The sequence below is a fragment of the Lutra lutra genome, chromosome 2 (genome assembly GCF_902655055.1).
Source record: "Lutra lutra chromosome 2, mLutLut1.2, whole genome shotgun sequence".
NCBI classification, from domain to species: domain Eukaryota; kingdom Metazoa; phylum Chordata; class Mammalia; order Carnivora; family Mustelidae; genus Lutra; species Lutra lutra.
The window spans coordinates 90511068-90537761 of record NC_062279.1 but is presented as its reverse complement, the minus strand read 5'-3'; the positions used below and the strand labels follow the sequence as shown (position 1 = coordinate 90537761).

The 26694-nt window shown below is 41.6% G+C and overlaps 1 protein-coding gene across 3 annotated transcripts in view; it reads right to left on the bottom strand.

The window, feature by feature from the left end:
- The window catches only part of HERC3 (HECT and RLD domain containing E3 ubiquitin protein ligase 3), a 123315-nt gene that overhangs the window by 93282 nt on the left and 3339 nt on the right, over nucleotides 1-26694 (bottom strand). For all 3 annotated transcript variants that reach the window (XM_047717957.1, XM_047717955.1, XM_047717956.1), the window contains one exon: nucleotides 18061-18328. In XM_047717957.1, the coding sequence (XP_047573913.1) occupies nucleotides 18061-18286 (226 nt within the window). In that variant the 5' untranslated portion in view covers nucleotides 18287-18328. The remainder of the gene's footprint in view (nucleotides 1-18060; nucleotides 18329-26694) is intronic.

Sequence of the window (26694 nt, the reverse complement as noted above, 5' to 3'; positions counted from 1 at the left end):
TATCCAGAATATATAGAAAACTCCTAAGACTTAACAACAAAAAAGACAAACAACCCAATTCAAAAAGCAGAAACAACTTGAACACACATTTCTCCAAAGACACTTAAATGGCCCATGAGCACATGAAAAGATGCTCAACACTGCCACTCATTAGGGAAGTACACATCAAAATTATAATGAGATACCACCTCACACCCATTAGGATGGCTACTATCAGAAAAACAAAAATAACAAATGTTGATGAGCATGGGGAGAAACTGGAAGCCCTGTGCACTGTGCATGGGAATGTAAAATGGTGCAGCCCCTATGGAAAACAGGATGGGGGTTGCTTGAAAGATTAAAAATAGAATTACCAGATGATACAGCAATTCCACTCCCGGGTATATGCCCAAAAGATATGAAAGCAGGGTCTCAAAAAGACATTTGTACACCCCAGTTCTTAGAAGTACTATTCACAATACCTAAAACATGGAAGCAATCAAAGCATCCACTAACGGAGTAATGGATGATGAAATGCAGTAGATCACAGTATGGAATATCTCTCAGCCTTGAAAAGGAAGGAACTTCTGATACATGCCACAACACGGACAAAACTTGAGGCAATGAAATAAGAATGAAATAAGGCTAAATGAAATAAGACAATCACAAAAAGACAAACACTGTACAATTCCACTTAAATGAAGTAGTTTAAAGTATTCAAAAATCAGAGCTCAGAATGGTGGCTGCCAGGGGCCTGAGGGAAGAGGGACATGGAACGAGACTATTTCAGTTCTCAGATGGAAAGAGAATTTTAGAAACAGATGATGGTAATGGTAGCATAACATTTATAAATGCATTTAATACCACTGCACTGTACACTTAAAAACAGTTAGGATAGTGAATTTTATGTTACATGCATTTTGCCACACAAAACACTGCATTGATTCTGAACCTGTTATGCACAGGGAGCACCCACTATATCATTAGTACTAAAATTTCTAGCACTTTTTCCCTGCTTCCTATGTACCAGGGACTCTTGAGGTAGGCACTCTTATGGACAGACCCAATTTTTTAAAAATCTCTCACAGCCTCATACTCTGCTAACAAGAATGTAAAATGGTGCAATCACTTTGGAAAAGTAGTCAGCAATTCCTCAACAAAGTTAAACCTAGTTAACCCTGTGACCAAACAATTCCACTCCTAGGTATGAAAACATATATCCACACAAAAACTTGTACACAAATGTCCATAGCAGCATTATTAATAATATCCTAAAATCCCATCAATAGACCACACAGAAACTAAATGTGGGATATCTATACAATGAAATATTATTTGTCAACAAAAGAAATTAAAATATATGCTATAAATCTTAAAATTAAAATCAGCCAGTCACAGAAGACCACATACTGTGTGATTTCATTTATATAAAATGTCCAGAATAGGCAAATCTGTGAAGGCCAAAAGTAGATTAGCAGTTGCCCAAGGCCAGTGTCTGGAGCATGGAGAAAAGTTAGATGACTGCTAATGGTGGAGAGGTCTCTTTTGGGGTGATGAAATGTTCTAGAACTGACTGTGGTGATGGTTGCACAACTTTGTGAATATACTAAAAACCACTGAACTGTATACCTTAACTGGATAAATTATATGGTATGTGAATTATATTCCAATAAAGCTATTATTAAAAACAAAGATGTCTCAGGGTAGAGGATGGGTCCAAGCCTAAGTCAGCAGTCTGTCACTGCAATGCAAGTATAATTATCTAGCACAGAGGTAACCATGTGATTTCTCATTCTGAAATACTTAGAGTTTTAAGATAGAAAAGAAACTCAATATATATTTGGGTAAGGGAACTAAAGACCTGTAGGATATCAATACTCAATATATTTGGGTCCCCCACACCAACAATAGACAGTTGACCCCTAAATACCATAGGTTTGAAGTGCATGGGCCCACTCACATGTGGATTTTCTTTGACCAATACAGTGTGGTAGTATACATGTATTTTCTCTTCCTTATGATTTTCTTAACGATATTCTCTTTTCTCTAGCCTACTTTATCCTAAGAATACAGTACATAATACATATACAACACACACGTTAATCGATGGTTTATGTTATTAGTAACGCTTACAGTCATCAGTAGGTTATGAATAGTTAAGTTTTGGGGAAGGCAAAAGTTATACACAGATTTTTGACTGCACAAGGTCAGCACCCCCAACCCATGTTGTTCAAGAGTCAACTGTACTTATAGCTGATTTCATAAACATCTCCCCCAAAGGAAATCAGGCAAATCTCCTACAGGAATGCAGGCAGTCTTTCTAGGAGTACCCTCCTTTCTCACAGCTTCACCCCTGTAGATATGGAGATTACTGCAAGCTAACAAGCAAATGCCTGAGAGCTGAAGCTGTATAAGCCTATCTAGAAATAAATTCCACGGAGGAGTCACAGGAAGGAAAAATCAAAGGGACATCATTTTTTTTCCAGTAAAGTTGTGACTTGACTTCTTCAGGGAGCTGCAGTGAGCTTTCCTGATTTGAAGAATAACTATCAGACGATATTAGAGTATGTACAACATAAGGATGTGATATTTATATATACCGTGGGAAGATCACCACAATAAGTCTAGGTAACATCCATCACCATACTTAATTACAATTTTTTTTCTTGTTATGAGAGTTTTCAAGACTTACTCTTAGCAACTTTCAAATATACAATATTATCTGCTAAAGTCACTACGCTATGTATCACATCCTCGGAACTTATTTTCTAAGCGGAAGTTTGCACCTTTTGACCACCTTCTCCTGTTTCACCTACCCCTGCCCCTGGCAACCACTAATCTGATCTCTGCACTTCTGAGCTTGAGTTTTTCCTTTCTCTCTCTCTTTTTTTTTTTTTTTTTTTTTTGGATCTACACATAAAAGCTTATACAGCATTTGTCTTTCTCTGACTTATTTGGCTTGATTTCATTTGTACAAAAAGGGATTTTATATTCCTTAATTAGCAATTTGTTTCTTTCTACAATATAATCACTCATTTATTCAAGAAATAATTACTGAAGGCTGCACTTACAGATGCCAGACACTATTCTAGGTATTGGGAGACACAAAACAGCCTCGATCCTCATGAAGCTTAAACAAATATAAGAGAAAGACAAGACAGAGAGAAAGCAGTATATGAGATAGGCCTACACTGTGAAGAAAAGTAAAGTGGGGAAGGGAAACAGGAGGTGCTGGGAGTTGGTAGGGCAGGGGGAGAAATTCACAGGATAGTGAAGTGAGGGAGGTAGGTTCAGGGATGGCTTCAAGGTTTTTGACCTGACAACTGGAACTGCTATTTACAAAAATTGAGAAAGTAAGGTGGGGAACAGGCTTGAGGGGAAAAATCAGGTTTGGCTTTGGGATCTGTTAAATTTAAGATGCCAATTACACATCCAAGTGGAGACTTAAATGGACACCAAGTCTGGAATTTGGTGAAAATAAGGCTGGAAATAATTTGTGGGTCTGTGGGTCAATGGTATAAAGATGGCACCTAAAGCTGAACTTGTGACTGTCCATTATATTTCTGCAACCTCTTCCCTCGAGTATGAGAAAGCCGTTTCCATTACTCTGCCGCTAAGAGACCGCTGCAGTAAGCATCCTTAGAAATAGTTCCTTCTGCTATAGATTAGCATTTTTATTTGTGTAAGGAAGCTTAAAAATAGAACTGCTTATTCAAAAGGTATAACCATTTTAAATTTTACTAAACACAGCGAGCTGATCTACAAAAAGACTGCAGCAGCCCACACTCTCTCAACTGGCACAGGATAGCTCCCGTTTTCCAATACTGGTGAGCAGTGGGTATTACTCTGAAATTTTTTGCCAATCATATGGATGAAAAAAATGGTATCTCATTTTAATCTTCATTTCCCTGAACATATCTGCATCTATTCATTGGCTATTTGTAAGTGCTTCTCTGTAAAATGTCCATTTTATGACAGGGTTGCTTATCTTTTTCTTAACAATTTGAAGATGCTGTTATATTTGAGATATGAAACTTTCATCTGGCAATTTGTGGCATGATTACTCCCAGTCTAGATTCACCTTTCGGTTTTGTTCATGAATGCCTTATATCACAGAAAAAAAATTTAATTTCATGCAAATCTGCCAATCATTTCCTTTATGGTTTCTGGACCACCTGTCTCACTTTAGAACCCCCAATTCTAAACACATCCCCCTAATTTTTGTCTATCATTTTTATAGTTTTACTTTTTACATTTACATCCTTCATACATCTAGAAGTTACTTTTGACTAAGGAAGGAGCTAGGGGGTCTAGGTCTATTTGCAGATAAACAGCCAACTATATCAACACCACTTATTTAGTAAACTATCCTTTCCCACTGAAATGCTCTGCTATCATATGTCCGACTCACCTGGGCAGCCACGCAATCTTGACCAAAAATAAATTCTGCATAAAAGTGTAAAGTGCCCTCGTCCTTAATATAAACATGCAAATTACACAAGACTGAGACATACAAAATTCCAAGTCAAGAATTCCATAAGGGAAGAGGAACAACAGAAGCGAAGGACGACCGACGGCTTCTTCTAGATTTGTGGCTCTGGTCTGGTCATGATGACAACCAGTCCAGGGCTAGGGACAGAGAGGAGGCACTTAAACTAGAACTGAGAAGAATTCATTTGAGTCTTGGGCTCCCTCCAGTCTTTCCTGTCCCAGAGCTTTCACTGGTTGGTTTCATCCACATACACTGAAGCCTGATACCACTACCACTCCCAACACTGACACTTGAGGGTCAGTCCTAAGAAGGTCTCTAGACAGCTCTGTTTAGCTGAAACACTGCCAAAGTCAATGGCACATTTAAACTGTGGACAAATTTGAAATAGTGTTTTTCTGACCCTAAACATCTAAATCAAGGCTGGTAAATGCTAATTCATAAAGTGATTTACCAAAAGGATGGGCAATGAAGAAATGGACTAGGAGTTTGGTCTTTTCTTGAGCTTATACAATGACAAGAGAAAGAAATTCTATGGATCCAATGGTCCTGCCCAATCCCAGGTGAAGTGTACTGGCACTCTCCCCACCTTCAACCTGTGCTCCTGATGCACGTGTGTGTGTATGTGTGTGTGTGAGAGAGAGAGAGAGAGAGAGACAGAGACAGAGACATAGAGAGACAGAACAGTGGGGGAAAAAGAAATATCACTTACTACTCTCTGGGGCCTGGCCCACCCCTTCCTACTTCTAATCACCTTATGTCAGTTTAGAAATATAAAAAGTAGCTATTTGCGAAAGCTTTACAAAGCCTATAGATGAGTCCTCTTCGATATAAGAAGGCAGCCAATGCTTTATGACAAGCTAGAATGTAAAGAGAGAGGCATCCAGTCGATCTGAATTATATGCAGTGACCAAAAGGACAGCATAAAATACCCAGAAAATGTATATTCATATACTGTTCACCACTCCATTTCTCCATGTGGAAATACTAAATACCAAAGCTTCAGTGCTTCAGAAATGATCTTCAATTAAGAACAAAGAACGGAAAGATGGGAAAAGCATGGGCTAACACTCATAATGACACCACACAAGAACTTCCAACTCCCCACGAATGACTAGCCGGTTTGGGGCACCTCTACCATGTGCCACCCCACGGTAAACAAACAAAAACATTCCATAATTACCTGAGCATTCTTTCCTCCAGGTGAAGAAAAAGAGCGGTTCACTTGTGCCTCCTGCTGAGCTCAGCATGACTGCGAGCTCCACTTTTCCTATCTTTCCTTTCTCTTCTCCTGGTGGCCAATATTCTTACTTTCAGCTGGGCTGGAGGAGATCTACAGCGGCCCATCAGCAAGCAGCCCACGACTCCTTAAAAGAAACCAGGGAAGTTGTGTCTAAGGCCATAATGAGCCCCACACTCCCCTGCTACTTTGATTTTTGTGCCCCGTTGCCTCTGCATAGAGGCAGAACGGAGAACTTGCTGTCTCCTTCAGCTCAATCTATTCAACCATGATCAGCACTATCCACACAGCACTAGGCCGATTCAACCGATCAGTGAAAAAGTCTTCTCACGTGATAAAGGACATTAAACACAAATCCATGCCAAGTGGGAAACAGATTCTTTAAATGGTTAAGAATTCTCTGTAAGCTCTCATTAATATGACTTTGAAAAGAGGTTTTAAAAAAAAATAAAAGGTTGAAATTGGTGCAGCCACTATGGAAAATAGTACGGAGGCACCTCAAAAAAATTAAAAACAAAAATTTTATTCATTTCACTAGTGGGTATTTACCCAAAGAAAGCAAGAACACTAATTAGAAAAGCCATATGCTCCCCTTTGTGTCCTGTAGCATTATTTACAACAGCCAAGATGTGAAAGCACCCCAGTGTCCATCGGTAGATAAATGGATAAAGAAGATGTGGTGTATACGCATATAGTAAAATATTACTCAGCCATAAGAATGAGATCTTGCCATTTATGACAACATGGATGGACCTAGAGGGTATTGTACTAAGTGAAATAATTCAGAGAAAGACAAATATGATTTCATTTATATGTGGAATCTAAAAAAACAAATGAATAAATAAGAAAAAACAAAAAAACAGAAACAGATCCATAAATACAGAGAACTGGTGGTTGCCAGAGGGAAAGGGGGTGGGGACGGTGGGCAAAATGGGAGAAGGGGAGTAGGCAGTATAAGTTTCCAGTTACAGAATGAATAAGTCATGGCAATGAAAAGTACAGCACAAGAAATATAGTCACTGTTAGTGTAGTCACCTTAAGGGGGAAAAAAAGAGCCTTATAACTCTCTTCCTATAGCAACATGTACAACTCCCCAAATAGTTGACAGCTGAGATGCTATTGTGACTAGACCTCATGGAAAGATCTCACTCTCGAATTTTAATGAAGTAAATCATATTCCTTTGAAAGTCTGAGTCCACTGCAAATGTTTTCATTTCAATAGCTGATAGAGTATCAACGGAGAAAAATATCACAAGAAAGAAAATTAAACTTTCCATACAACAGGCTAATGATGGCATCCAAAAAACAACATATTGGCAAAGCAGACCCTTGCTGATAGAGCACTTGGGGATAAATGCAGGCTCTAAATCAGACCCAAAAAATCTTAAACCACATCAGTGAGCTAGAGAATTGGCAAGAAGTATAACTCTGCATCACTACAATATTCCACTCCCATCTATCCACCCCTTCCATATACATAAACTCATACCTATACATTTTGGTTTTAAAAAAAACAAACAAACAATGGGGCACCTGGGTGGCTCAGTGGGTTAAGGCCTCTGCCTTCGGCTCAGGTCATGATCTCAGGGTCCTGGGATCGAGCCCCACATCGGGCTTTCTGCTTGGCGGGGTGCCTGCTTCCTCCTCTCTCTCTGCCTGCCTCTCTGCCTACTTGTGATCTTTGTCTGTCAAATAAATAAATAAAATCTTTAAAAAAAGAAACACACACACACACACACACAAAAAAAAAAAAAAAACCCTGTCACTGGAAAGTATTTGTATCAATCCTATTAACAAATGGATATTCACAGTCACCTGGAAATGTACTTACCCCTGGGGTAAGGTGTGGTGGTAAGGGCTGGGAGGTATAGGAAAGGGTATACTTTAGTGTTTGCATTACTTCATGATTTTAAATTAGGTTGACGAATGCCTGATTCATGGCCCAGATGATACTACTTGCTAAAGGCACTGTTCTCAGGACACTCATGATCTTGGCAGTCTTTCTAAAAATGGGTTAAATTGGGGGTGCCCGGGTGACTCAGTTGGTTATAACCTTCTCCCTTCAGCTCAGGTCATGATCCCAGGGTCCAGGGATGGAGTCCTGCATTATGGGATCAGGCTCCCTGTGGGGAGCCTGCTTCTCCCTCTGCCCCTCCCCCTGCGTGTTTCCTCTCTCTCTCACAAATAAATAAAAATCTTAAAAAAAAAAAAAATGGGTTAAACTGATAAAGTTTACTGAGCTGAAGTAGCCGAGTCTATTGTAGCTCCCTTTACAGAAGTTCTGCTGTGTGATACTAAATCCAATGTTAGTTCTGTGAAGCCTCATAAATGGAATTATTGATCATTCAAGTCACTCTTTTATCCTCCATCCTTTAAATTCTGTGATCTTCTTTAAATAAAGATCATTCTGATCTTTACTGAACTAACCCCAGAAATCTCTCAGAATCCATACAGAACACACCAACATAACAAAATAGTAAAACCTATGAGACCTGTATTTATTTAACACATTTCTTACCCTATGTACCCACCATGCTGGGCTTAGCACCTAAATACAAAACTAAGACACTCTTAAGAAATACACAATTTCCGGGCACCTGGGTGGCTCAGTGGGTTAAGCCTCTGCCTTTGGCTCAGGTCATGATCCCAGGGTCCTGGGATTGAGCCCCGCATCGCGCGCTCTGCTCAGCGGGGAGGCTGCTCCCCCTTCTCTCTCTGCCTGCCTCTCTGCCTGCTTGTGATCTCGCTCTGTAAAATAAATAAAATCTTTAAAAAAAAAAAAAAAGAAAGAAAGAAATACCCAATTCCGTGTCATATACTAAACACCACCAAATCATTGCCTCATAATGACAGCCATCAATTTTGTTCAGGGCCAATGTTAAGGTGTTGCTGTTGATTTCATAAAAGGAATTAAAGATGAGAATATGAGCAAAAGGAAGATGCCGTGATTCCACTTTAAGGTGTCAAAGAGCCTAGATTGCACACAATATGAAATTGGCCTTGTGGAAGATGCTGTGTGTTGCTTCCCCATTAGCCACCACCCACTTTCTCCTTGCACTAGAACCTTTAGGGTTGCTGGGCTCCTCCCCAGTCCTAGGAGATGACACTTGACTATGCCAAACTGACAGTTCCTATTTCACTAACTCAGGCACATCAGTGACTGGTCTATGGTAGGCCCGTACCCCAGGCCAGGCCCATGAGACAAAGGAGGGTGTATGCAAGGGGGTTCCTAGGCAAGGTTTTCCCCATTTTTGAAAGGTGACACAAAAGAAAACTCCCCTTCCCGTCTGCCTTTGAATACAGCTGTGTGAGAATGTGATGCCTGGAACTGTGGCAGTCACCTAATGACCATGAAGGGAAAAGCCCAAGGAAGAAGGAAAACAGACTGAAAATGGCAGAACAAAAAGACGGCAGGCACCTGCAAGCCTGACAGTGTCCTTATGCTAATTTAACCAATCCTAGAACCTTCTATAAAGAGAGCCTACGTTTTATTCGTTGCTCCTGCAGAAATGTAGCTTAGTATTCTGTTACTTGCAGCTGAAAGCATCCTGGCCATACACACAGGCCCATTTAAAAAAAAAAAAAAAAAAAAAAAAAAGCCAGGGTCAGACAGGTTCAGTCTCCAAAGCGATTTCTTCTTAGGCATTCGCAGAATGCAGAAAGGAAAACCACTTACCTTCTTTCAGATCATTTGGATCCCTGCTCAAAAATCTACCTCCATCAAAGCGAACAAGAAGCCTAAAGTAATCACACACAGAATTCAGGTGGGCTCAGCATAAATCGGCTGCAGCCTATTTTCTGGAACTGTGGCAAGATCAGATCACCTGGCTAGCTGTTGCCAAACCACTTCTAGTCCTCTAGGAGCATCACACAGTAAGCCTTAGTGTACTGTAATGTCCACAGTGGCCTAATTCACTTCACTTCCCTTTGCAATTTTGGACCAGAATGCTGGAGGCAATGTTAACCATGGCATAAAGAGAATATGTATGTATGTATGTATGTCCATATGTGGATAACCCATTTTTACACAGTGCCCAATATATATGCAAGGTATTTTTCTTGGGACCTAAAGTAAAAGACCCCAAAAAGTTGAAATAAAGACTACCCTTGAAAACTCAAAATACAAAAATTAGCATAATGTGTGTAGGTTCTCTTAATGACCCTGGTTTATAGCATCTTCCTCCCCCGTATGCATAGACCATTTATCAAATCCTATAGTGATTACTAAAAAAGTAATCAAAGTACTCATTTTTAGGTATATATATGTAATGAATTTATTAATTTAATATGCTAGAATAATAAGATCAAAAACATTGTAGGGAAAGATGTTACCACAAACTACTATAACTACTGAGAGCACGTGAGTCCTAACTTCAGGCCAGGCATTATTCCAAACACCTGAGATAAACTTATTAAATCCTGACAAAATCCTAATATGTAGATATTATTATCCATGTTTTATGACTAAGAAAACTGGGACACAGAGACGTTAAGCGACTTTCCCAGAATCATACAACCAGTGACTGGCAAAGCCAGGATTACAATATTAAAGTCTGGTCCAGAGTCCATGCTCTTACTCATTAGACTGCCTCCCATAATTAGCTAACACTCCAAATTAAAATCACTCACAATAACAATTTCAATTGCTATGAGTCATCTAATAATTGTAAAGAAATTGCAAGACATGTCTTAAAACAAGTGAAAAACTAATCCAAAATCCACAAGGACAGGAGACAGTGTATCTGCTGGAGAATTACCAAAGATGTCAACATTACATGCTACGGAAGGGTATTTACTCAGATTCCAGTAGCTCCTGAAGAACTGTAAAATACCAGCTAAATAAACATATAGCATCCAGACTGATAAATTTCCCAAAAACACTCTACCTATCCTAGACCCATCAAGCTCACAGACCACCAAGGTATACCAGAGATCATCAAAATGACAAAATTGTTACTGCAACACAAAAATTCAGAAGCAAAGGCTGGACTTACCCACTAATGTCATGGAAAATCCCTGGAGAATGACACTATTCTGAAAACTGCCCCTTCTCCGACGGCTAGATTTCCCTCCTCCCACAAGCTCACAAACATAAGATAAACTCGAACTTTGTATGTGCGTGGTTGTAAAAGATGGCATCCGTGAGAAATGTGAATGCAGCACTGTGGGTGACCTGACTCAGACCTGACTCTTCACTACAACTCCCATTTGGACACACTTAGGATCCTGGTCATTTGCTCCACACACAGTGAACGGGATCATATAATCTTTACGGGAACAACAGGAACACATTTTACATCCCCACCTAGCCTGTAAACTCCCAAAGGGTAGGATCTGCACTAAATGCAGTGTGTTCTTACATACATACATACATACATACATACATAAAATGCAGTGTGTTCTGACAGTAACGGCAACAAATGAGGAACCTAGTAGTCTCGTCACTCAGTAAATATCAGCTGAATCAATGACTGCATGATAAGAAGTAATTCAAGGAAGTAAAGGAACGAAGAACAAGAGGCAAACTGCAAGGCAAAATAAAATATATCAGCCTGAGATATGAATGATCGTGTGTGTTTTTCCCCCAGATATCTGGCAGTCAAAAGAGCATAAAAGAACTGGCTGGCAGTCACCTGATGGTTTTAAAGATGAAAAAAGGGAATTAATTGTTTCTCTATACCTTTAATCAAAACACCCTGAGTATATCTGGCATTTAACCAGTAAATGCAAGTACACAAGCTTCTTGGCAGCCCAGTTTATACCCTTTTGTTTCTTTTGTAAGGAATGAGGGGAGATTAAAAGTAAACAAGAGAAACAGTTTAAGAATAAAATTCTATTGTTTTCTTCCAAGCAGCCAGCAAAATTCTACGACTACTTAAAACCAAACTGTCAGCACCCAAGCAAAACTGAAACTCAACTCCCTTTCCTGTTCTCCTTTACTATACCTGGGATGATATAATACTGACCTACTTTATAGAACTATAATGAGGATTAATCAGCTTAAAAATGTCAAGCTCATCCAGAGGAAGAGAGATTATAATACCTATAGTTAACCACTTCTAAATTAACAAATGAACTCAATCTCTTTTATCACAATGCAAACCACTGTTAGTTAAAAGTAACACTGCAAATTTTAAAAGTCACAAATAACACCTCACATTAAAGAATATGCCGAGGTGCCCGGGTGACTCAGTCGGTTAAGGAGCTGCCTTGGGGCTCAGGTCACGATCCCAGGGTCCTGGGATAGAGACCCCCATCAGCCTCCCTGCTCAGCGAGAAGCCTGCTTCTCCCTCTACCTTCTGCTCCCCCTGCCTGTGTGCTCACGCTCTGTCAAACAATTAAAATTTTAAAAATCTTAAAAAATAAAGAATATGCTCATTAATAAGTACGTACTTTCTAAAACTTTCGGGTATCTTTAAAGAAAGTAGGCTGACAAAAAAAAAAAAAAAGAAAGAGAAATTCAAGAAAAAGAAACTAGGCTGAGTACAGACAGGAAAAAGTAAATTTTGATGACCTACCCCAGAAAATAAAATTATTGAATGACATTGGCTCCTGAGTTCCAGGCCTCTGAACTAGAAAGCTGTCCACTCAGCTAAAAGGAAGTCACCACATCCCATAGGGTTTGATTACTCCCACCGCCATCATCATCATCATCAGAAAGGTTTTCGCAGCCTCCTGGACCACCTGCCACCCCTAATGAGAAAGGGATGGGGTTCCTAACAGGACAGTGTTGAGACAGGAACATTTCCTATGGCACCTTCTGCCTTTTGTTTCTGAGTCATGCCCAAAGAAACAGGCACTTCAGTAATGGGAAGTCATTACAGGGTGGCTTCCCTTTCCTTTCAGCTCAGCTAGTTCGCTTTTCCCCAAAAGCTGATTAACATGACTGAGTTACCATGTCCTTCAGATGCCCGAAAGGAACTTGATAAGCTAGTTGAAAGTGTTACTTCTACCAGGGTTAGCAGCAACCACAGCTCTAGGAATTGACGCTTCTGAGATATTCCGCTTTATAAACCTCATTTATCAAACAGCGGGAGAGCTGTTATATAGGGGAATGGGTATTATGGAAATGCTTAGGTTGAATACAAAATGTGAATGTGAATTGGATTAAATTATCTGCAAGGAAATAAAAGGAACCAATCATAGACAGGAATCAAACCCGGTTGCACAGAAATGTTAAAGTCTGCTTATAAATGGTTACCTTTGAGGTCTCCTATGAAAAGGCTTCCCAGAATGTCAATGCAGAATTTGATAAATTTAACATCATGAAGTTAGATGAAATAATTGCACCTACCACAGTTCTTGCCTACTCAAAACAGAAAGAAAGGTTGGAAGAGGTTTACATAAGTGCAGATATCCCGAATAACATAAGGATTAGCTGAAGCTAAAATCCCAGTATGAAAAATCTGAGTATGCATGGGGAGAGGAGACCTGTGGGTTTGGCTGAAGAATACAGTGCTGAGAATGTGGCTGGGTGGGAATAAGAGAGGCAGGGGAAACAAAGGTAAAATTCTTGAATTTTTCTCCTATGGGCAAGCAGTTTCTATTTTTGTTCAAAAAATACTTCAAGATGTGCTTAATGTTCAGTTATAGTTTAGTCACTTTACTTACAAAAATATCATAATTTGGGGGGAAAAACTCATGTTTTGCTTGCTTTCTTAAGAAGGGGGAAAAATTAAAAATTTAAAAAGAAGGGGAGGCACACAAGTCTTCCTATAATTCTGTGACTCTATATTGTCAGAAATTAGGAGATGAATTCATGGGAAAAAACATGAGGAAATTAGTAATAATCTCACAATGCCCTCATCACTGAAACTATCCCTGATTTGGGAGGAGAGGTAAGGTTGATAATCACAATGTGATGCGGAGAATGAGGGAGAGAAAAGTCATACAGAACATACAGAACAGTTATAATCCAACTGGTTTTTGTTTTGTTTCGTTTTTTAAGTGGGACACTGAGTTTAGATGGGACGTTGAAATTCTGCCCATAGAAAATGCTTCTGGGAATCACAGGGCTCTTTGCCTTTGGACAAAGCACAAATGAATGCGTCACAGAGACAGCTAAGCTAGAAGCCCCGGCTGCCCAACGCACTGGGAAAATCTCAGACCTTCATATCCAGGAGTTTCAGGATTTGCTGTGTCCTTGAAATGCCCTCTCTCCATCACACACAGAGACACACACGAAGTTGGTCACACAAGTACCAAGAAGTAAGAGAAATGAGACAAGAAAAGCACAGTAGCCTCAGGACAGCAAAAGCAATAGGTAACTATTACATGTTCTCAAGGAGAAAAAAAAAGAAACCCTTTAAAATCACTGTGGAGGGGTGCCTGGGTGGCTCAGTGGGTTAGGCCTCTGCCTTCGGCTCGGGTCATGATCTCAGGGTCCTGGGATCATGCCCCACATCGGGCTCTCTGCTCAGCAGGTAGCCTGCTTCCCCTCTCTCTCTGCCTGCTGCTCTGTCTACTTGTGATCTCTCTCTCCCTCTGTCAAATAAATAAAAAAAATCTTAAAAAAAAAAAAATCACTGTGGAGTACTTTAGACCACTGCTGTGTCACAGGTCTAGGATTCCTCCTCAAAAAATGAGTTTGTGTCCCTTGCAACCATGCCAATTAGAGACAGTGTGTACAAGCTGATCCACCAGGAGGACAGACTCAAGGCACATGGTTTTTTGTTTTTTTTTTCAAGATTTAATTTATTTATCCAACACAGAGACACACAGGGAGGGAGAGGCAGGCTTCCCACCGAGCAGGGAGCCCAATGTGGGGGCTTGATGTAGGGCCTGATCCTAGGACCCTGGGATCATGACCTGAGCCCAAGGCAGACACTTAACAACTAAGCCACCCGGGTGCCCCTCAAGGAACATGTTCTGACAGAAGAGTCTCATCCCGTCATCCCAGTGCATCCCCTACCCCATCTTCTTCCACCCTTCCTTCCCCCTCTCTCTCTTTAATCCTTAACCCTACAAAGTCCTTTGGTCTGGGCAATGGTGTGGAATTGAAATCACAAACCTGCCCACTGTCCCCAGAAGTGTCCTGAGAAAGTGGTCTTCTATCAAGTTCCCTCCCCAAACAGCATGGAAATTCCTTGGCAGTACCATTTCTACGGGCCGGGGCCAGCAGTAGCTGCCTGAAAAGGGTCTGTCACTGACTTACCCCTCTCTGCCTAGTGGCTCTCCAGGTCACAGTTCTCAATAAACACATGGAGAAAACAAGCTCATTCTCTTTTTTCCAGTCATTAAAAATAAACCCAAACAGTGCCCGAATTTAGAACACACCTACCAATGAAAAAAAGTTAAAAGAGAGGGAGGTGCCCACCCACATAATCTTTCCATTCAAAGAGGAACTATTCCACAGCTGCTATGGAGTTTATAATTAACCGAAAAGCTTAACCAACAACAGAAGTTTCTGGAATCTACTGTAATTTACACTAGGGCCTTGCTTATTACAAATTTAGATTACAAGCATGGGCTGGATTCTGTGGCCGAATCCAAAAGCCTTCCCCACGCACCTCTAGCTCAAGTCTCTTGGAATCACTCAGCCTTGCCTACAGGGAGCGGCTACAGGCTTAGGCACTGGCCTGACCCAGTGTGCAAGCAAGAGCAGGGACTGCTCCTGCTCACTCACTCCCAGAGCCCACAGACCACCCACCGCCAGCTTCACGGAGCTGTCAGGCGGCTCCTCCGGAACAATGTCGCAGTGCACTGAGATGCATTCACCATGGTGCCTCCCACGGGTCCTTGCGATCATTGGACTGCAAGCTTTTTGTTTCCTTTCTAACCAGCCACCCCAGGTCAGATCCTCTCACCCCAGGTTCTAAGACAAAGGTGGGGTGGGGGAGGCCGCCAAAGAGGGCAGAGTCACAGAGCAGACAGACAGGAGTAGCGAGCAAGGCAGCCTTCACAGGCCACTGGTAGCTTTGCTGAGTTGTCTTTACCATTTCAATCTACTGCGTCAAGAGCTACATTACAACAGGGAGTCAGTCTCCTTTTACAGGAAAGGGAACTGAGCTCAGAAACGCAGTCAGAGACGCTTAACACCTACACCAGCTTTGCCTGACTCCAGAGTCCACCCTAACTGCGTCATCTCTGCAGTCCTGGAAAGATCTCCTCCTGGTCCCCAAAATACTCCCTCCGAGGCTGGCCGTGGTGAGGACAAACCCTTCGAGGGTCATTGGTATGAAATGGGCCTTAAATGCCTCTAAGTCCTGGCTGAACATTCGCATTCCCACAGGAAGAAGTGAGCTGTTGGACTGTGACTTGCCATTAATCCCTCTCCAGGCATTAATGGTTAGATTCCAGCTCTCACTTGGGGAAAGAACAAGAATAGGAACTTCGTGTGAGTTTTAATAGAAGGAAGGGAAAGAAGGCCTTAGTTTTTACACTTTTCCAAAAAGAAAACCATTTTTAGAAATAAAAAACTTTCCCACATATTATTCTTTTATGTTCATTGGTAAAACACATAATGGATAGGAATTATTAATTCAATTAAGAATTGGCAGCACCATTATCGAATTTTTATTTTAATGAATAACAGAATCTACTAGCATTTGAAAACCGGTAGTATCAGATACATTGTACATATAAAGGTGTACAAACATACAGCCCATGCTACAAACTCCTTCCTTGAAATCCTAAGAGCCCAGGGCCCATAAAGCCCTGACAGAACATTGAGATTTGCTCCAGGTGAGTAGGCCTGATGGGATGTCTTAGGGAGGGCTCCAATGAGGGAACCTTGAGGCAAAGAATGGGGAAGGAGCCCACAAATCATACTTCACATACTTCATAATTTTGCTTAAGATTAGCCCTCCGGGGGTGCCCAAGTGGCTCAGTCATTAAGCGTCTGCCTTGGGCTCAGGTCGTGATCCTGGGGTCCTGGGATGGAGCCCTGCATCAGGCTTCCTGCTCAGCAGGGAACCTGCTTCTCCCTCTCCCACTCCCCCAACTTGTGTTCCCTCTCTGGCTCTGTCTCTCTCTCTGCCAAATAAATAAATAAAATCTTTTAAAAAAAAAGCCCTACAGCCCTTTATCCAATGGTTAAATTATCAATTTATAAATTAATACTGACATTTGGGCAGGTGAACTATGGAACACAGCCACTTGCTATGGGAGGGAATAAATATGAGAAAGGAGGGAGACAATGTGTCATGGAAAAAATTGAGCTCATCCTGATGCCAAACTGACCTTCCTAGATAAACATGAAAGGGTAAAATTATCTAGAAAAAAACATGAAAAAATTTTACTTCATCCTGATGCCAAAATGACCCTCCTAGACAAACACAAAAGAGTAAAATTATCTAGAAAAAAAAAAATCAAGGCTGTTCTTTAATGAAGCTTCTGTACCTTCACTTGATTTGGATTGAATAAAAAAGATAACAAGTAACAACAAAATGACACACACCCACATTAGTGTAAAAAACACAAATGGCCACACCTGAACATACTTCCTTATCATTTCTCACCAAAGGGAGACCCATTTAAACATCATCACCACCCCTTCCAAAATCCAAGACTGAGAAGTACCTCATAAATTCTTCCTACATCTATACTGAAGGTCAAACTCACACAGAAAAAGTGGTAAGATAATAAACTGAAATCACTGGACAGACCCTATATGTACAGCCCTTTTCACCTTCCATCACCATCTTGCCACACTATTCAACATTCCCTCAACAAGGATGGCACCTTGACAGCTATGCCTTTAAAAAAAAAAAAAAAAAAGTCACAGGGTACACTCAGGTGTGAGCAATAACTGGGTGTTCCTGCCAAACGCATGCATACTCACACACTTGGTGAAGTCCAACTGTGCCTCTTACTTGACCCCCGAAGGCAGAATGGGTCCTGCTCCCCGGCTCCTTCCAGCATAGTCTTCAACTTACCTCACACATCCTTCCACGGGGAATTCCTACAGCCACACCATCACCACCTCTCATTCACCTATCTCTTCATACCCAGCACAGTGCTCATCCCACAATGCTACCCGAAAGTGTGTTGCCAAAAACTGGTAAGTGAATACGCAATCAGGGAAAACGTTTCTGATGTTGACTGTGAGGGTTACAAATCCACAAAATGATCATACTGTCGTAGCATTCGATTACTGGGGAAAATCCTTCTCTAACTCTGAACTAACTCATCAACCTCCCTCCCCTGGCCAATGATATTACATACGTTATCTAATAAGACAAAAAAGGATATCTCACAAAAAGACTTGATTTGAACACAAAAGTTCCAAACAGTAAGGGATCCCTGCACCAGGGAGGTTCAGGTAATCTACTCCATAGGTGATCTTCAACCCGCTCTCCCCCTTTCCTCAGCCTTTCTCACCAATCATGGAGGAGGACTAGGTGTGCTCACCTGGCTTATTTCCTTCCCTCTCGTGGCCCAGCTGCCCCTTGGTGTTCAAACCGCAGGTGTAAACTTCCCCATCCTCCAGCAGAAACACGGAGTGGTTTCCTCCGCAGGCCACTTCCTTGACGCTTCTATCGGATATGAATCCACACACCTGTGGCTCTGCCACAATCCCCTGCAGGTTGGTACTGATCCCAGGTTGGCCCAGAGACCAATATCCCCAACATAACATTGTTCTGATCCTTCAGGCAGTCATGTAGCCTAGAAGAGAGTTCTGTAAAAAAAGGTTAAAGAAAAAAACAGGTCAGAGAAAATCACTTTTAAGTAATAAATATAATCATTAAAAAAAAAAACAACACTCCTCTTAATACTCTTCAGATACCTTGCATCTCAAAATAATACATATTCATATCATGGAAAATATTTACAGTAATGATGCTATTTTTGTGTTTCAGTAGGAGTTTAAAAAAACATTTCTAAACAAATTTTGTTTGTATAAATGAATAGTGAACACAGACCGAATGTGACTTTTATTTTTTTAAAGGTTTTATTTATTTATTTGACAGAGAGAGATCACAAGTAGAGAGGCAGGCAGAGAGAGAGAGAGAGGGAAGCAGGCTCCCTGCTGAGCAGAGAGCCCGATGCGGGACTCGATCCCAGGACCCTGAGATCATGACCCGAGCCGAAGGCAGCGGCTTAACCCACTGAGCCACCCAGGCGCCCCTCATGTGCTGATCTTACGGGTTATGGGCTCCAGCCCCACTGTTGGGCTCTGTGCTCAGCGCGAAGTCTACGGGGGATTCTCTCCCCCTACTCCGTCCTCCCCACACTCCGGCGCTCGCTCGCTCGCTCGCTCGCTCTCTCTCTCTCTCCTCCCCGAAATAAATAAATAAATCTTAAAAAAAAAAAATGAATGAAATGAAATGGAAGTTGGGGGGGCGCCTGGGTGGCTCAGTGGGTTAAGCCGCTGCCTTCCGCTTAGGTCATGATCTGAGCCACCCAGGCGCCCCCGAATGTGACTTTTAGATCGCTGATAAGAAACTCCGAGTACAGGAGACTCGCTAAAACAATATTTGCAAACCATTATGGCAATAAGTCTGGAAATTACCCTACTAACTTCATCTTGTCGTTTCACTATGCCCCTTTTGAGTTTTCTGCTTATTTCATGTTTTGAAATTTTTTGAACTAATTAACTCCTTTAGGTTAGCTTGGATAGTAATAATTCACCACTTGAAACAAAAACAAAAAATGAAGAAAAAATATTATCTTCTCTGTGGTTTCTTCTTATTCATCCTTGTGGCTCTGAGTCAAGCTTCACTTCCTACCTAAAAGCCTCTAGGGGTCATTCCAGCCACAGGTGGCCTGCATCCCTCTGACACAACTACTGTCTTGCCTTGATTGGAGACTTTCTCTGTATCTTAACTCTTCAGCCAGATTTTAACTCCCTTCATTAGGGACCCCAGTATAAGAGACCTCTTTGCTTTAGCAGCTACTCAATCAACTTTTGGCTGATCGCTGCTGACTCCAGTCCAAAGTTTCCCCACCTTTTAGAAATTTATACTTCCCTTTCAATACAAACAAAACCAAAATCTCATTGCTCTCTACCAGTTCACACTCACTAGAATGGCTATAATCAAAAGGACAGATAATAACAAATGTTGGTGAGGATGTGGAGAAACCAGAGACTTCTAGGTTGCTGGGAAGAACATAAAAAATTTGCTGGTCCTTTGGAGAATATTCTAGCACTTTGTCAAAAGCCTAAATATAGGGCGCCTGGGTGGCTCAGTGGGTTAAAGCCTCTGCCTTCGGCTCAGGTCATGGTCTCAGGGTCTTGGGATCGAGTCCCGCATCGGGCTCTCTGCTCAGCAGGGAGCCTGCTTCCCTCTCTCTCTCTCTGCCTGCCTCTCTGTCTACTTGTGATCTCTCTCTGTCAAATAAATAAATAAAATCTTTAAAAATAAATAAATAAATAAATAGGTGATGGGAATTAAGGTGAGCACCTGCTGTGCTCAGCAGGGAGCCTGCTTCCTCCTCTCTCTCTCTCTGCCTGCCTCTCTGCCTACTTGTGATCTCTGTCTGTCAAATAAATAAATAAAATCTTTAAAAAAAAAAAAGCCTAAATATATAGCTATCATATGATCTGGCAATTTCACTCCTAGGTGTATAGCCAAGAGAATTGCAAACATATGTCCACACAAGAACTTGCACAGAAGGGGCACCTGGGTGGCTCAGTCAGTAAAACGTCTGACTTTGGCTCAGGTCAGGATCTCAGGTGTCTGAGACTGAGTCCAGTGTCAGGCTCCCTGCTCAGCAGGGAGTCCGCTTGACTCTCCACCACTCCCCTTGCCGCAGGCTCTCGGGCACGCATGCTCTTTTTTGCTCTCTCTCAAATAAATCTTAAAAAAAAAAAAAAAAACTAGTATACAAGTGTTCATAGCAGCATTACTCGTAATACCAAAAGGCAAGAATAAACCCAAATACCTATCAATTGAGGAATGGATCAACAAAATGGGGCACTTCCATACAAGAGAATATTATTTGGCTACCTATCGTAATGTTATCTGACTTATTCTTTGAACTCCTAAGGCTTTCAGGAAAGGTATGAAAACTCAAAATAAAATATAAAACTGAATCTCAAGATGCTTTCTTAACCACAAAGTTCTGTTTCTTCCCAAGATTTTTATTCCTTGTCTAGACTCTCAAACTAAAAGGACATTCAGCTTGTTATTCTTTGAGTTAATTACAAAGGGACATAAGATGAAACACAAGCTGGGGCAGAGGGGTAGGATATACATGTTAAAAGACCAGCAAAATCACATAATCTTTTCATAATTTAATTTTCCCAACTAGCTTCTCTCATCATTTTTAATGTTTCATGAATTCACCTTATCCCACCTACCAATAATTACATAAGCAGCATCATAGAGCTTACTACACAACATTCGCTGTGCTAATAAGCATTTTATATTATTTCATCCTCACAAAAACTGTGTGCCATAAGTACTATTTTTAGCTTCATTTTCAGGTAAAGCAAGCCTGAAAGCAAGCTAAGTACAAAGAGTGCATCTAAAAATATGACATCAAGGGGCTCCTGGGTGGCTCAGTGGGTTAAAGCCTCTGCCTTCGGCTCAGGTCATGATCCCAGGGTCCTGGGATCGAGCCCCGCATCGGGCTTTCTGCTCAGCGGGGAGCCTGCTTCCTCCTCTCTCTCTCTGCCTGCCTCTCAGCCTACTTGTGATCTCTGTCTGTCAAATAAATAAATAAAATCTTTAAAAATATGACATCAAGAAGCTATTATTGTATGTCTGCAAGAAGATCTACAAACAATGCTCACAGCAGCTTTATTCATACTAAACAAAAATGGCAGAAACCCAAATGTCCATCAACAGGAAGCTGGATAAACAGATTGTAGTATATTCATACAAGGAACACTACTCATCAAACAGGGGAAGGCACATGGCTGAAAACCACTTAACCTAAAAGAAAGCTGCAACTCAATGTGATGCAATCTTTCTGAATAATAAAGGTTTAAAAATTATTCCTCAAGGGTGTTATCAACTGCTTTTTCTTACCCAAGTCCCTCTTCACCTAGTAACAAAAATTCACTACTCTCTTGCACAAAGATAAGATTGGCCAAACCAATCAAAGAACACCACTCCAGGGGCACGAGGCTGGCTCACTCAGTTAAGTGGCTGCTGCTGGCTCAGGTCATGATCCCGGGATCCTGGGATTGAGCTTCTCCCTGCTTCTCCCTCCCTCTCTGCTGCTCCCTCTGCTTGTTCGTGCTCTCCGTCAAATAAATAAATGAATAAAATGTTTTTTAAAAAAACCAGGGGTGCCTGGGTGGCTCAGTGGGTTGGGCCTCTGCCTTTGGCCTGGGTCATGGTCTTAGGGTCCTGGGATAGAGCCCCGCATCGGGCTCTCTGCTCAGCAGGGAGCCTGCTTCCCCCCCCCACCGCCCCCTGCCTGCCTCTCTGCCTACTTGTGATCTCTCTCTGTTTCAAATAAATAAATAAAATCTTTTTTTTAAAGATTTTACATGGTCCCAGGGTCCTGGGATGGGGCCGCATCAGGCTCCCCACTCAGCGGGGAGCCTGCTTCTCCCTCTCCCACTCCTCCTGCTTGTATTCCCTCTCTAGCCGTGTCTCTCTCTATCAAATAAATAAATTTAAAAAAAAAAGATTTGTTCAAATTAGATTTCTGTCATTTGAAATTTTAAAAAGTCCTGACCGATAATATTAATAATTACATTATTAATAACAGTAGGTAAGACTTAATTTGAGCTGACTCTGAGTCTGGCACTTTTGCTCTGGGCTTCACTTATTTCATCTTCTGTGAGGTAGATGCTGCTATTATCATGTTTAACTTATAAATGAAAAGAAGGGGAACCAAAAAAAACAAAACAAAACAAAAGGATAAAGGTAAAGAAAAAGAAAAAAAAAAAGAGAATGAGGGTCTTGACTAATTCACACAACTAGGCAATGGCAGAGTTAGGATTTAAGCCCAGAGTCTATGCTCATGACCATTATGTCATCTAATAAGGAACCTAGAAAATAAGGAAGCAGCCAAGGGGTCAGAACTTCCCAATGTCTCCAGCACCATGCAGAGGGAAAGGGTCCCATTACCTGTCAAGCTATGTGAAATGCTACGTAATCACTGCCCAAGAGTGGAGGTGGGTAGATCGGACTCCATAACATTAGTCATTAAATTCACCCAGCCACTCGTCTTACGTAGATTGGTTTCCAAGGCAGCTTCCACTATGGGGAAAGAACACAGTGACCAGCTGACCCAAGTGTCCCAGTCTTCCTGGCATTCTACTCCTCATTATCAATTTGGCATCCTGGATGTATTAGCTTCTTGTAAGTTTGTTTGGCATGAGTCGGTCCTTGAGAATCAGCTGAACTCTCGGTGCTTTGGCCAGCTGCAAGCCTGAGGAAGCCGCCTGACGTATGGCCTCATCCTGATTTAACTACCATTTATTTCAAAAAAGACAACTAGAACTGTTATTCAAGAAAACATCAAAAATCCTCCCCACCTGAGTTACAGTAATGGAATTTTCAAGTAGTCAAATAACAACTACTTACTAGGAGTAACAAATGAGGAACCACAAATAAAATGTATTCCCATGAATGGATTAAAAATCCTAATTAGAAATGTGATCTAGGTCATCATGAAGCTCTGCCAAAACCATAGCAGGAGGCACTAAAATCATCTAGCTTTCAGGAGAAAAATTCAGGGCGGTGCAGAGACCAGCCGTTAAATCTCGCTTTCACTTAAAAGTACACTCTGGAAGAACCCGCAAATCTAGTAGCGACTGGCATCCGTGAATTTAAGGTCTAGCTTCAGCAGTGTTCCTCATCACTTGCCATTTTGCTCTCCCAGGTCCTCCCACCTATTTTTCCTCACTCACTGTCTCTCCCTTGCTCCTGGAGGAGTGGAATCTTCTCCCTCCTTCCAGAACACACAGTTACGAGCAGTGCTGCAGAAGAATCCGGGACTGCACTCTGGCTGGGCACCTACGCCAGCCACTGCAGTCCCAGCCCCTCCTTTTCCTGCCTGATCTCCCGGTCACAAAGCAAAAGGAAGGAAGATGTTCTGTTCCGTCTATGTCACACCTGGTACTTTTCCCAGCCCTTCTCCTCATCTATTTTTGGTAAAAGATTCAGGATAATCTCAGCAGGGTTTAAGGGTCAAAAGGACTAAGGTTCAAGCCTGAGTTAACCACATGCTAGCCGTGAAGCCTTGGGGAAGATATTTAGCCACTGTTTCCTGTTTCCTGTCTCTAAAATGGGGAGAAGAGCGCTTAGCATGATGCCCAACACACAGGACTAAGCGAGCGGTAAATGTCAACTGCTGTACCTGTACCTCCCCGAGACCCTCAGCAAACAGGACAGCCCCCAGAAGAGGCTGGGGGTATGACTCCTTTCATCCTCCCCGTGGTTAGCATCAGCTGTGTTCCACCAAATTGTGCTACAGCAAAGCAGCACAAACCACCATCTGTCATAACTTTGATGAAGGGGATTCCAGGTTGCTAGGAGAAAGTTTTTTGCATGTCTTTTCTTTCAAATTCTGGGTGGGGAGTGGGGTGGGAGTAGATAAAGCTCTTTTTATTAGTCCTAGTAAGTTGAGTGCTAAAAGATAAGCTGTAATTCCTAAACTTTGTCTTATGAATCAAACCAGGCATACAGCAGCCCAATGACTGATTCTTATTCCTTGTCTGAAAGTCACTGAAACCTAAATGACACTTGGGCAGGACTTCTAATCTCATTTATAATAGGGATAAGCGTTGCTTCAAATCAGCTTAGAAGACATTACCTGCATGATGTATGGGGAAAAGAGGGCTCTTTTTCAACAGCAGGCAAAGGCAATGCCCAAGGCTTTAGTGCTCTGAAGGCCTTCCCCAAATCCAAGTTTGAAATAAATCTGGAGTCAAAATTCAAATGCAGAATTAACTCCAGTAACAAAGGAGATTTATTATTCTGATGACACGCTATATTGTTAAAAATGTTGCTACCAGACAGAAATGGCACAGAAAGCAAAGAGGAGTTTTCAATCATGAGAATTTGCTCCTTGCTGCTTTCTCTCTCTCCTTCACTTCTGCTGGACTTTGGTTCTCTATTTTAGGCAGCACAGGAACCATTTCTAGCCCTCCCCAGATGATGCCATTACAGGTGGGACCTTCTTCACTAGCCAGTGCTGGGCTCTATAAAACTAGAAGAACGAGCTCTCTGCTGTCTGTGTAAACTGTGGGCTGCCTTCAAAAGACACTTGACCAGCCTGGCAAGAACTTGACAGTGCCAAGTCAAAAATATGGAGCAACCAGGGCTCTTACACACAGCCGGTGGGAGTGTAAATTGACATAAACACTTTGGAAAACAAGTTGGCATTATCCAGTGGAGGTGAAGATGTAGAGAGCCCACAGCAAGGCAGTTTCACTCCCACACATATGACCAGCATAGTCCAACTTACCAAGGACCTATGCGGCTCCAGCACCATGCTGAGAACTGGAGATAGAAAGATGAGTGAGAACTGCAAACTGAACTTTCAGCAAAGATGGAAATGTTACATACCTGCACTGTCCAGTAAGGCAGCCACTGGCTACACACGGCCGCTAAACACTTGAAATGTGGCTAATGCACTTTAGGGACTGAAATTACCTGAAATTACTTTTAATTTTAATCCAAGTCACATATAGCTAGTGGCGACCTTATTGTATAATAAAGCAAGGACCCCATGGCCAGGTACCTTAAGATATATGCACAAGGATGTACAGGTCAGCACTGCTTGAAACAGGTAAAACAAAGACAACCCAAATGTCCATCAATAAGGAAACGGAAACCCTGTGACACAGCAGTCAAAAATAAATGCACTCTACAACCACCACTGAAGCTAACCTTGAAAGCAATGTTGAGGGGGAAAAAAGGTTACACAAGTATAATAAGTATTTGTAGATAAAAATATTAGTGGTGGCAAAGCTTTGAAGAAAAGCAAAAAACAAAAACAAAAACAAGACAAAAAAAAAAAAAACTAAAATATACAAGGTAATGATTTTGGAGCCAAGAGAGTTGGAGGGTACAGAGTATAAGGAGCATGATGGGAGCTTTGATAGCATGGCTGATGTTCTGCTTCTGTTCTTTTATTGTTGCCTCTTAGCACATATATTACATATACTGTCTTGTGCCTACAATTACTTCACAGTAAAAGAAACTGGAAAGTACTATGGAGGTACTGTTGCTGCTTCCTGCATCTCATCCACCACTCCTCCCCCTGTGCGTAGGCTGGGAGCTTCTCCACGGCGGGGATAGGTTTCACTCATCTCTGTGTCTCCAGTTCTCAGCAAAGTGCAGGAGCCCAGCAGCTGCTTGCTAAGGATCCTAGTGACCTGAACCCAGATCAGAGAAAACCAGCACTCCCACAACGTAAGTTTGTTAACAGTTTTGTTCCCCAGGTTATACTAGAGAAACATTCCCTATGCAGTAACAAAAAAATAATACTGTATTTCCTGCATTCTAAAATGCACCCTCCTAACCATGTTTTAGCAGATCTGAAAGCAGAATGCCTTCTACAATCGAAGATTCTACGATCATTACAGGGTAGTGGTTCTCAGTACCCCCAGCACGCTAGAACTCAGGAACATAAGCTCTGGGAAGGAAGGACTGAGCCTCTTTTGTTCATTTCCCAATCCTCAGAGAAGTGTCTGCCACACTGTGAGGGGCTCAATAAACAGTTGCTAAATAAAGAAAAATAGTTACTATTACTGCAAGCCTACTATGTATCTGAATCTTGCTAGAAACTTCACACAGATTATTTAGTTTGCCCTTTACAGTAACCTCAAGGCTTAGCAAGGTCAAGTGCCCAAAACATTACATGTAAATAAGTAGTTGAAATAGAAACTTAGTAAGTGGCAAAGGCAGGATTCATATCCAAACTCCAAAGTCCATGCTCTTAAACATGACACGATACCATCTCACAAACAAAATGAAGCCAAGTTCTACCCCTTCACCACTTTCGGAAAATAAATGTTTAAAGAAAACTGCCTACAGTTAGTGAGCTTATATTAGCTGAATCACCGGCCATCTTTATAAGAAAACAGAACCTATGTTAGCCAGAGATGGGGGAGAGGCAAGGGAAACAATCTCA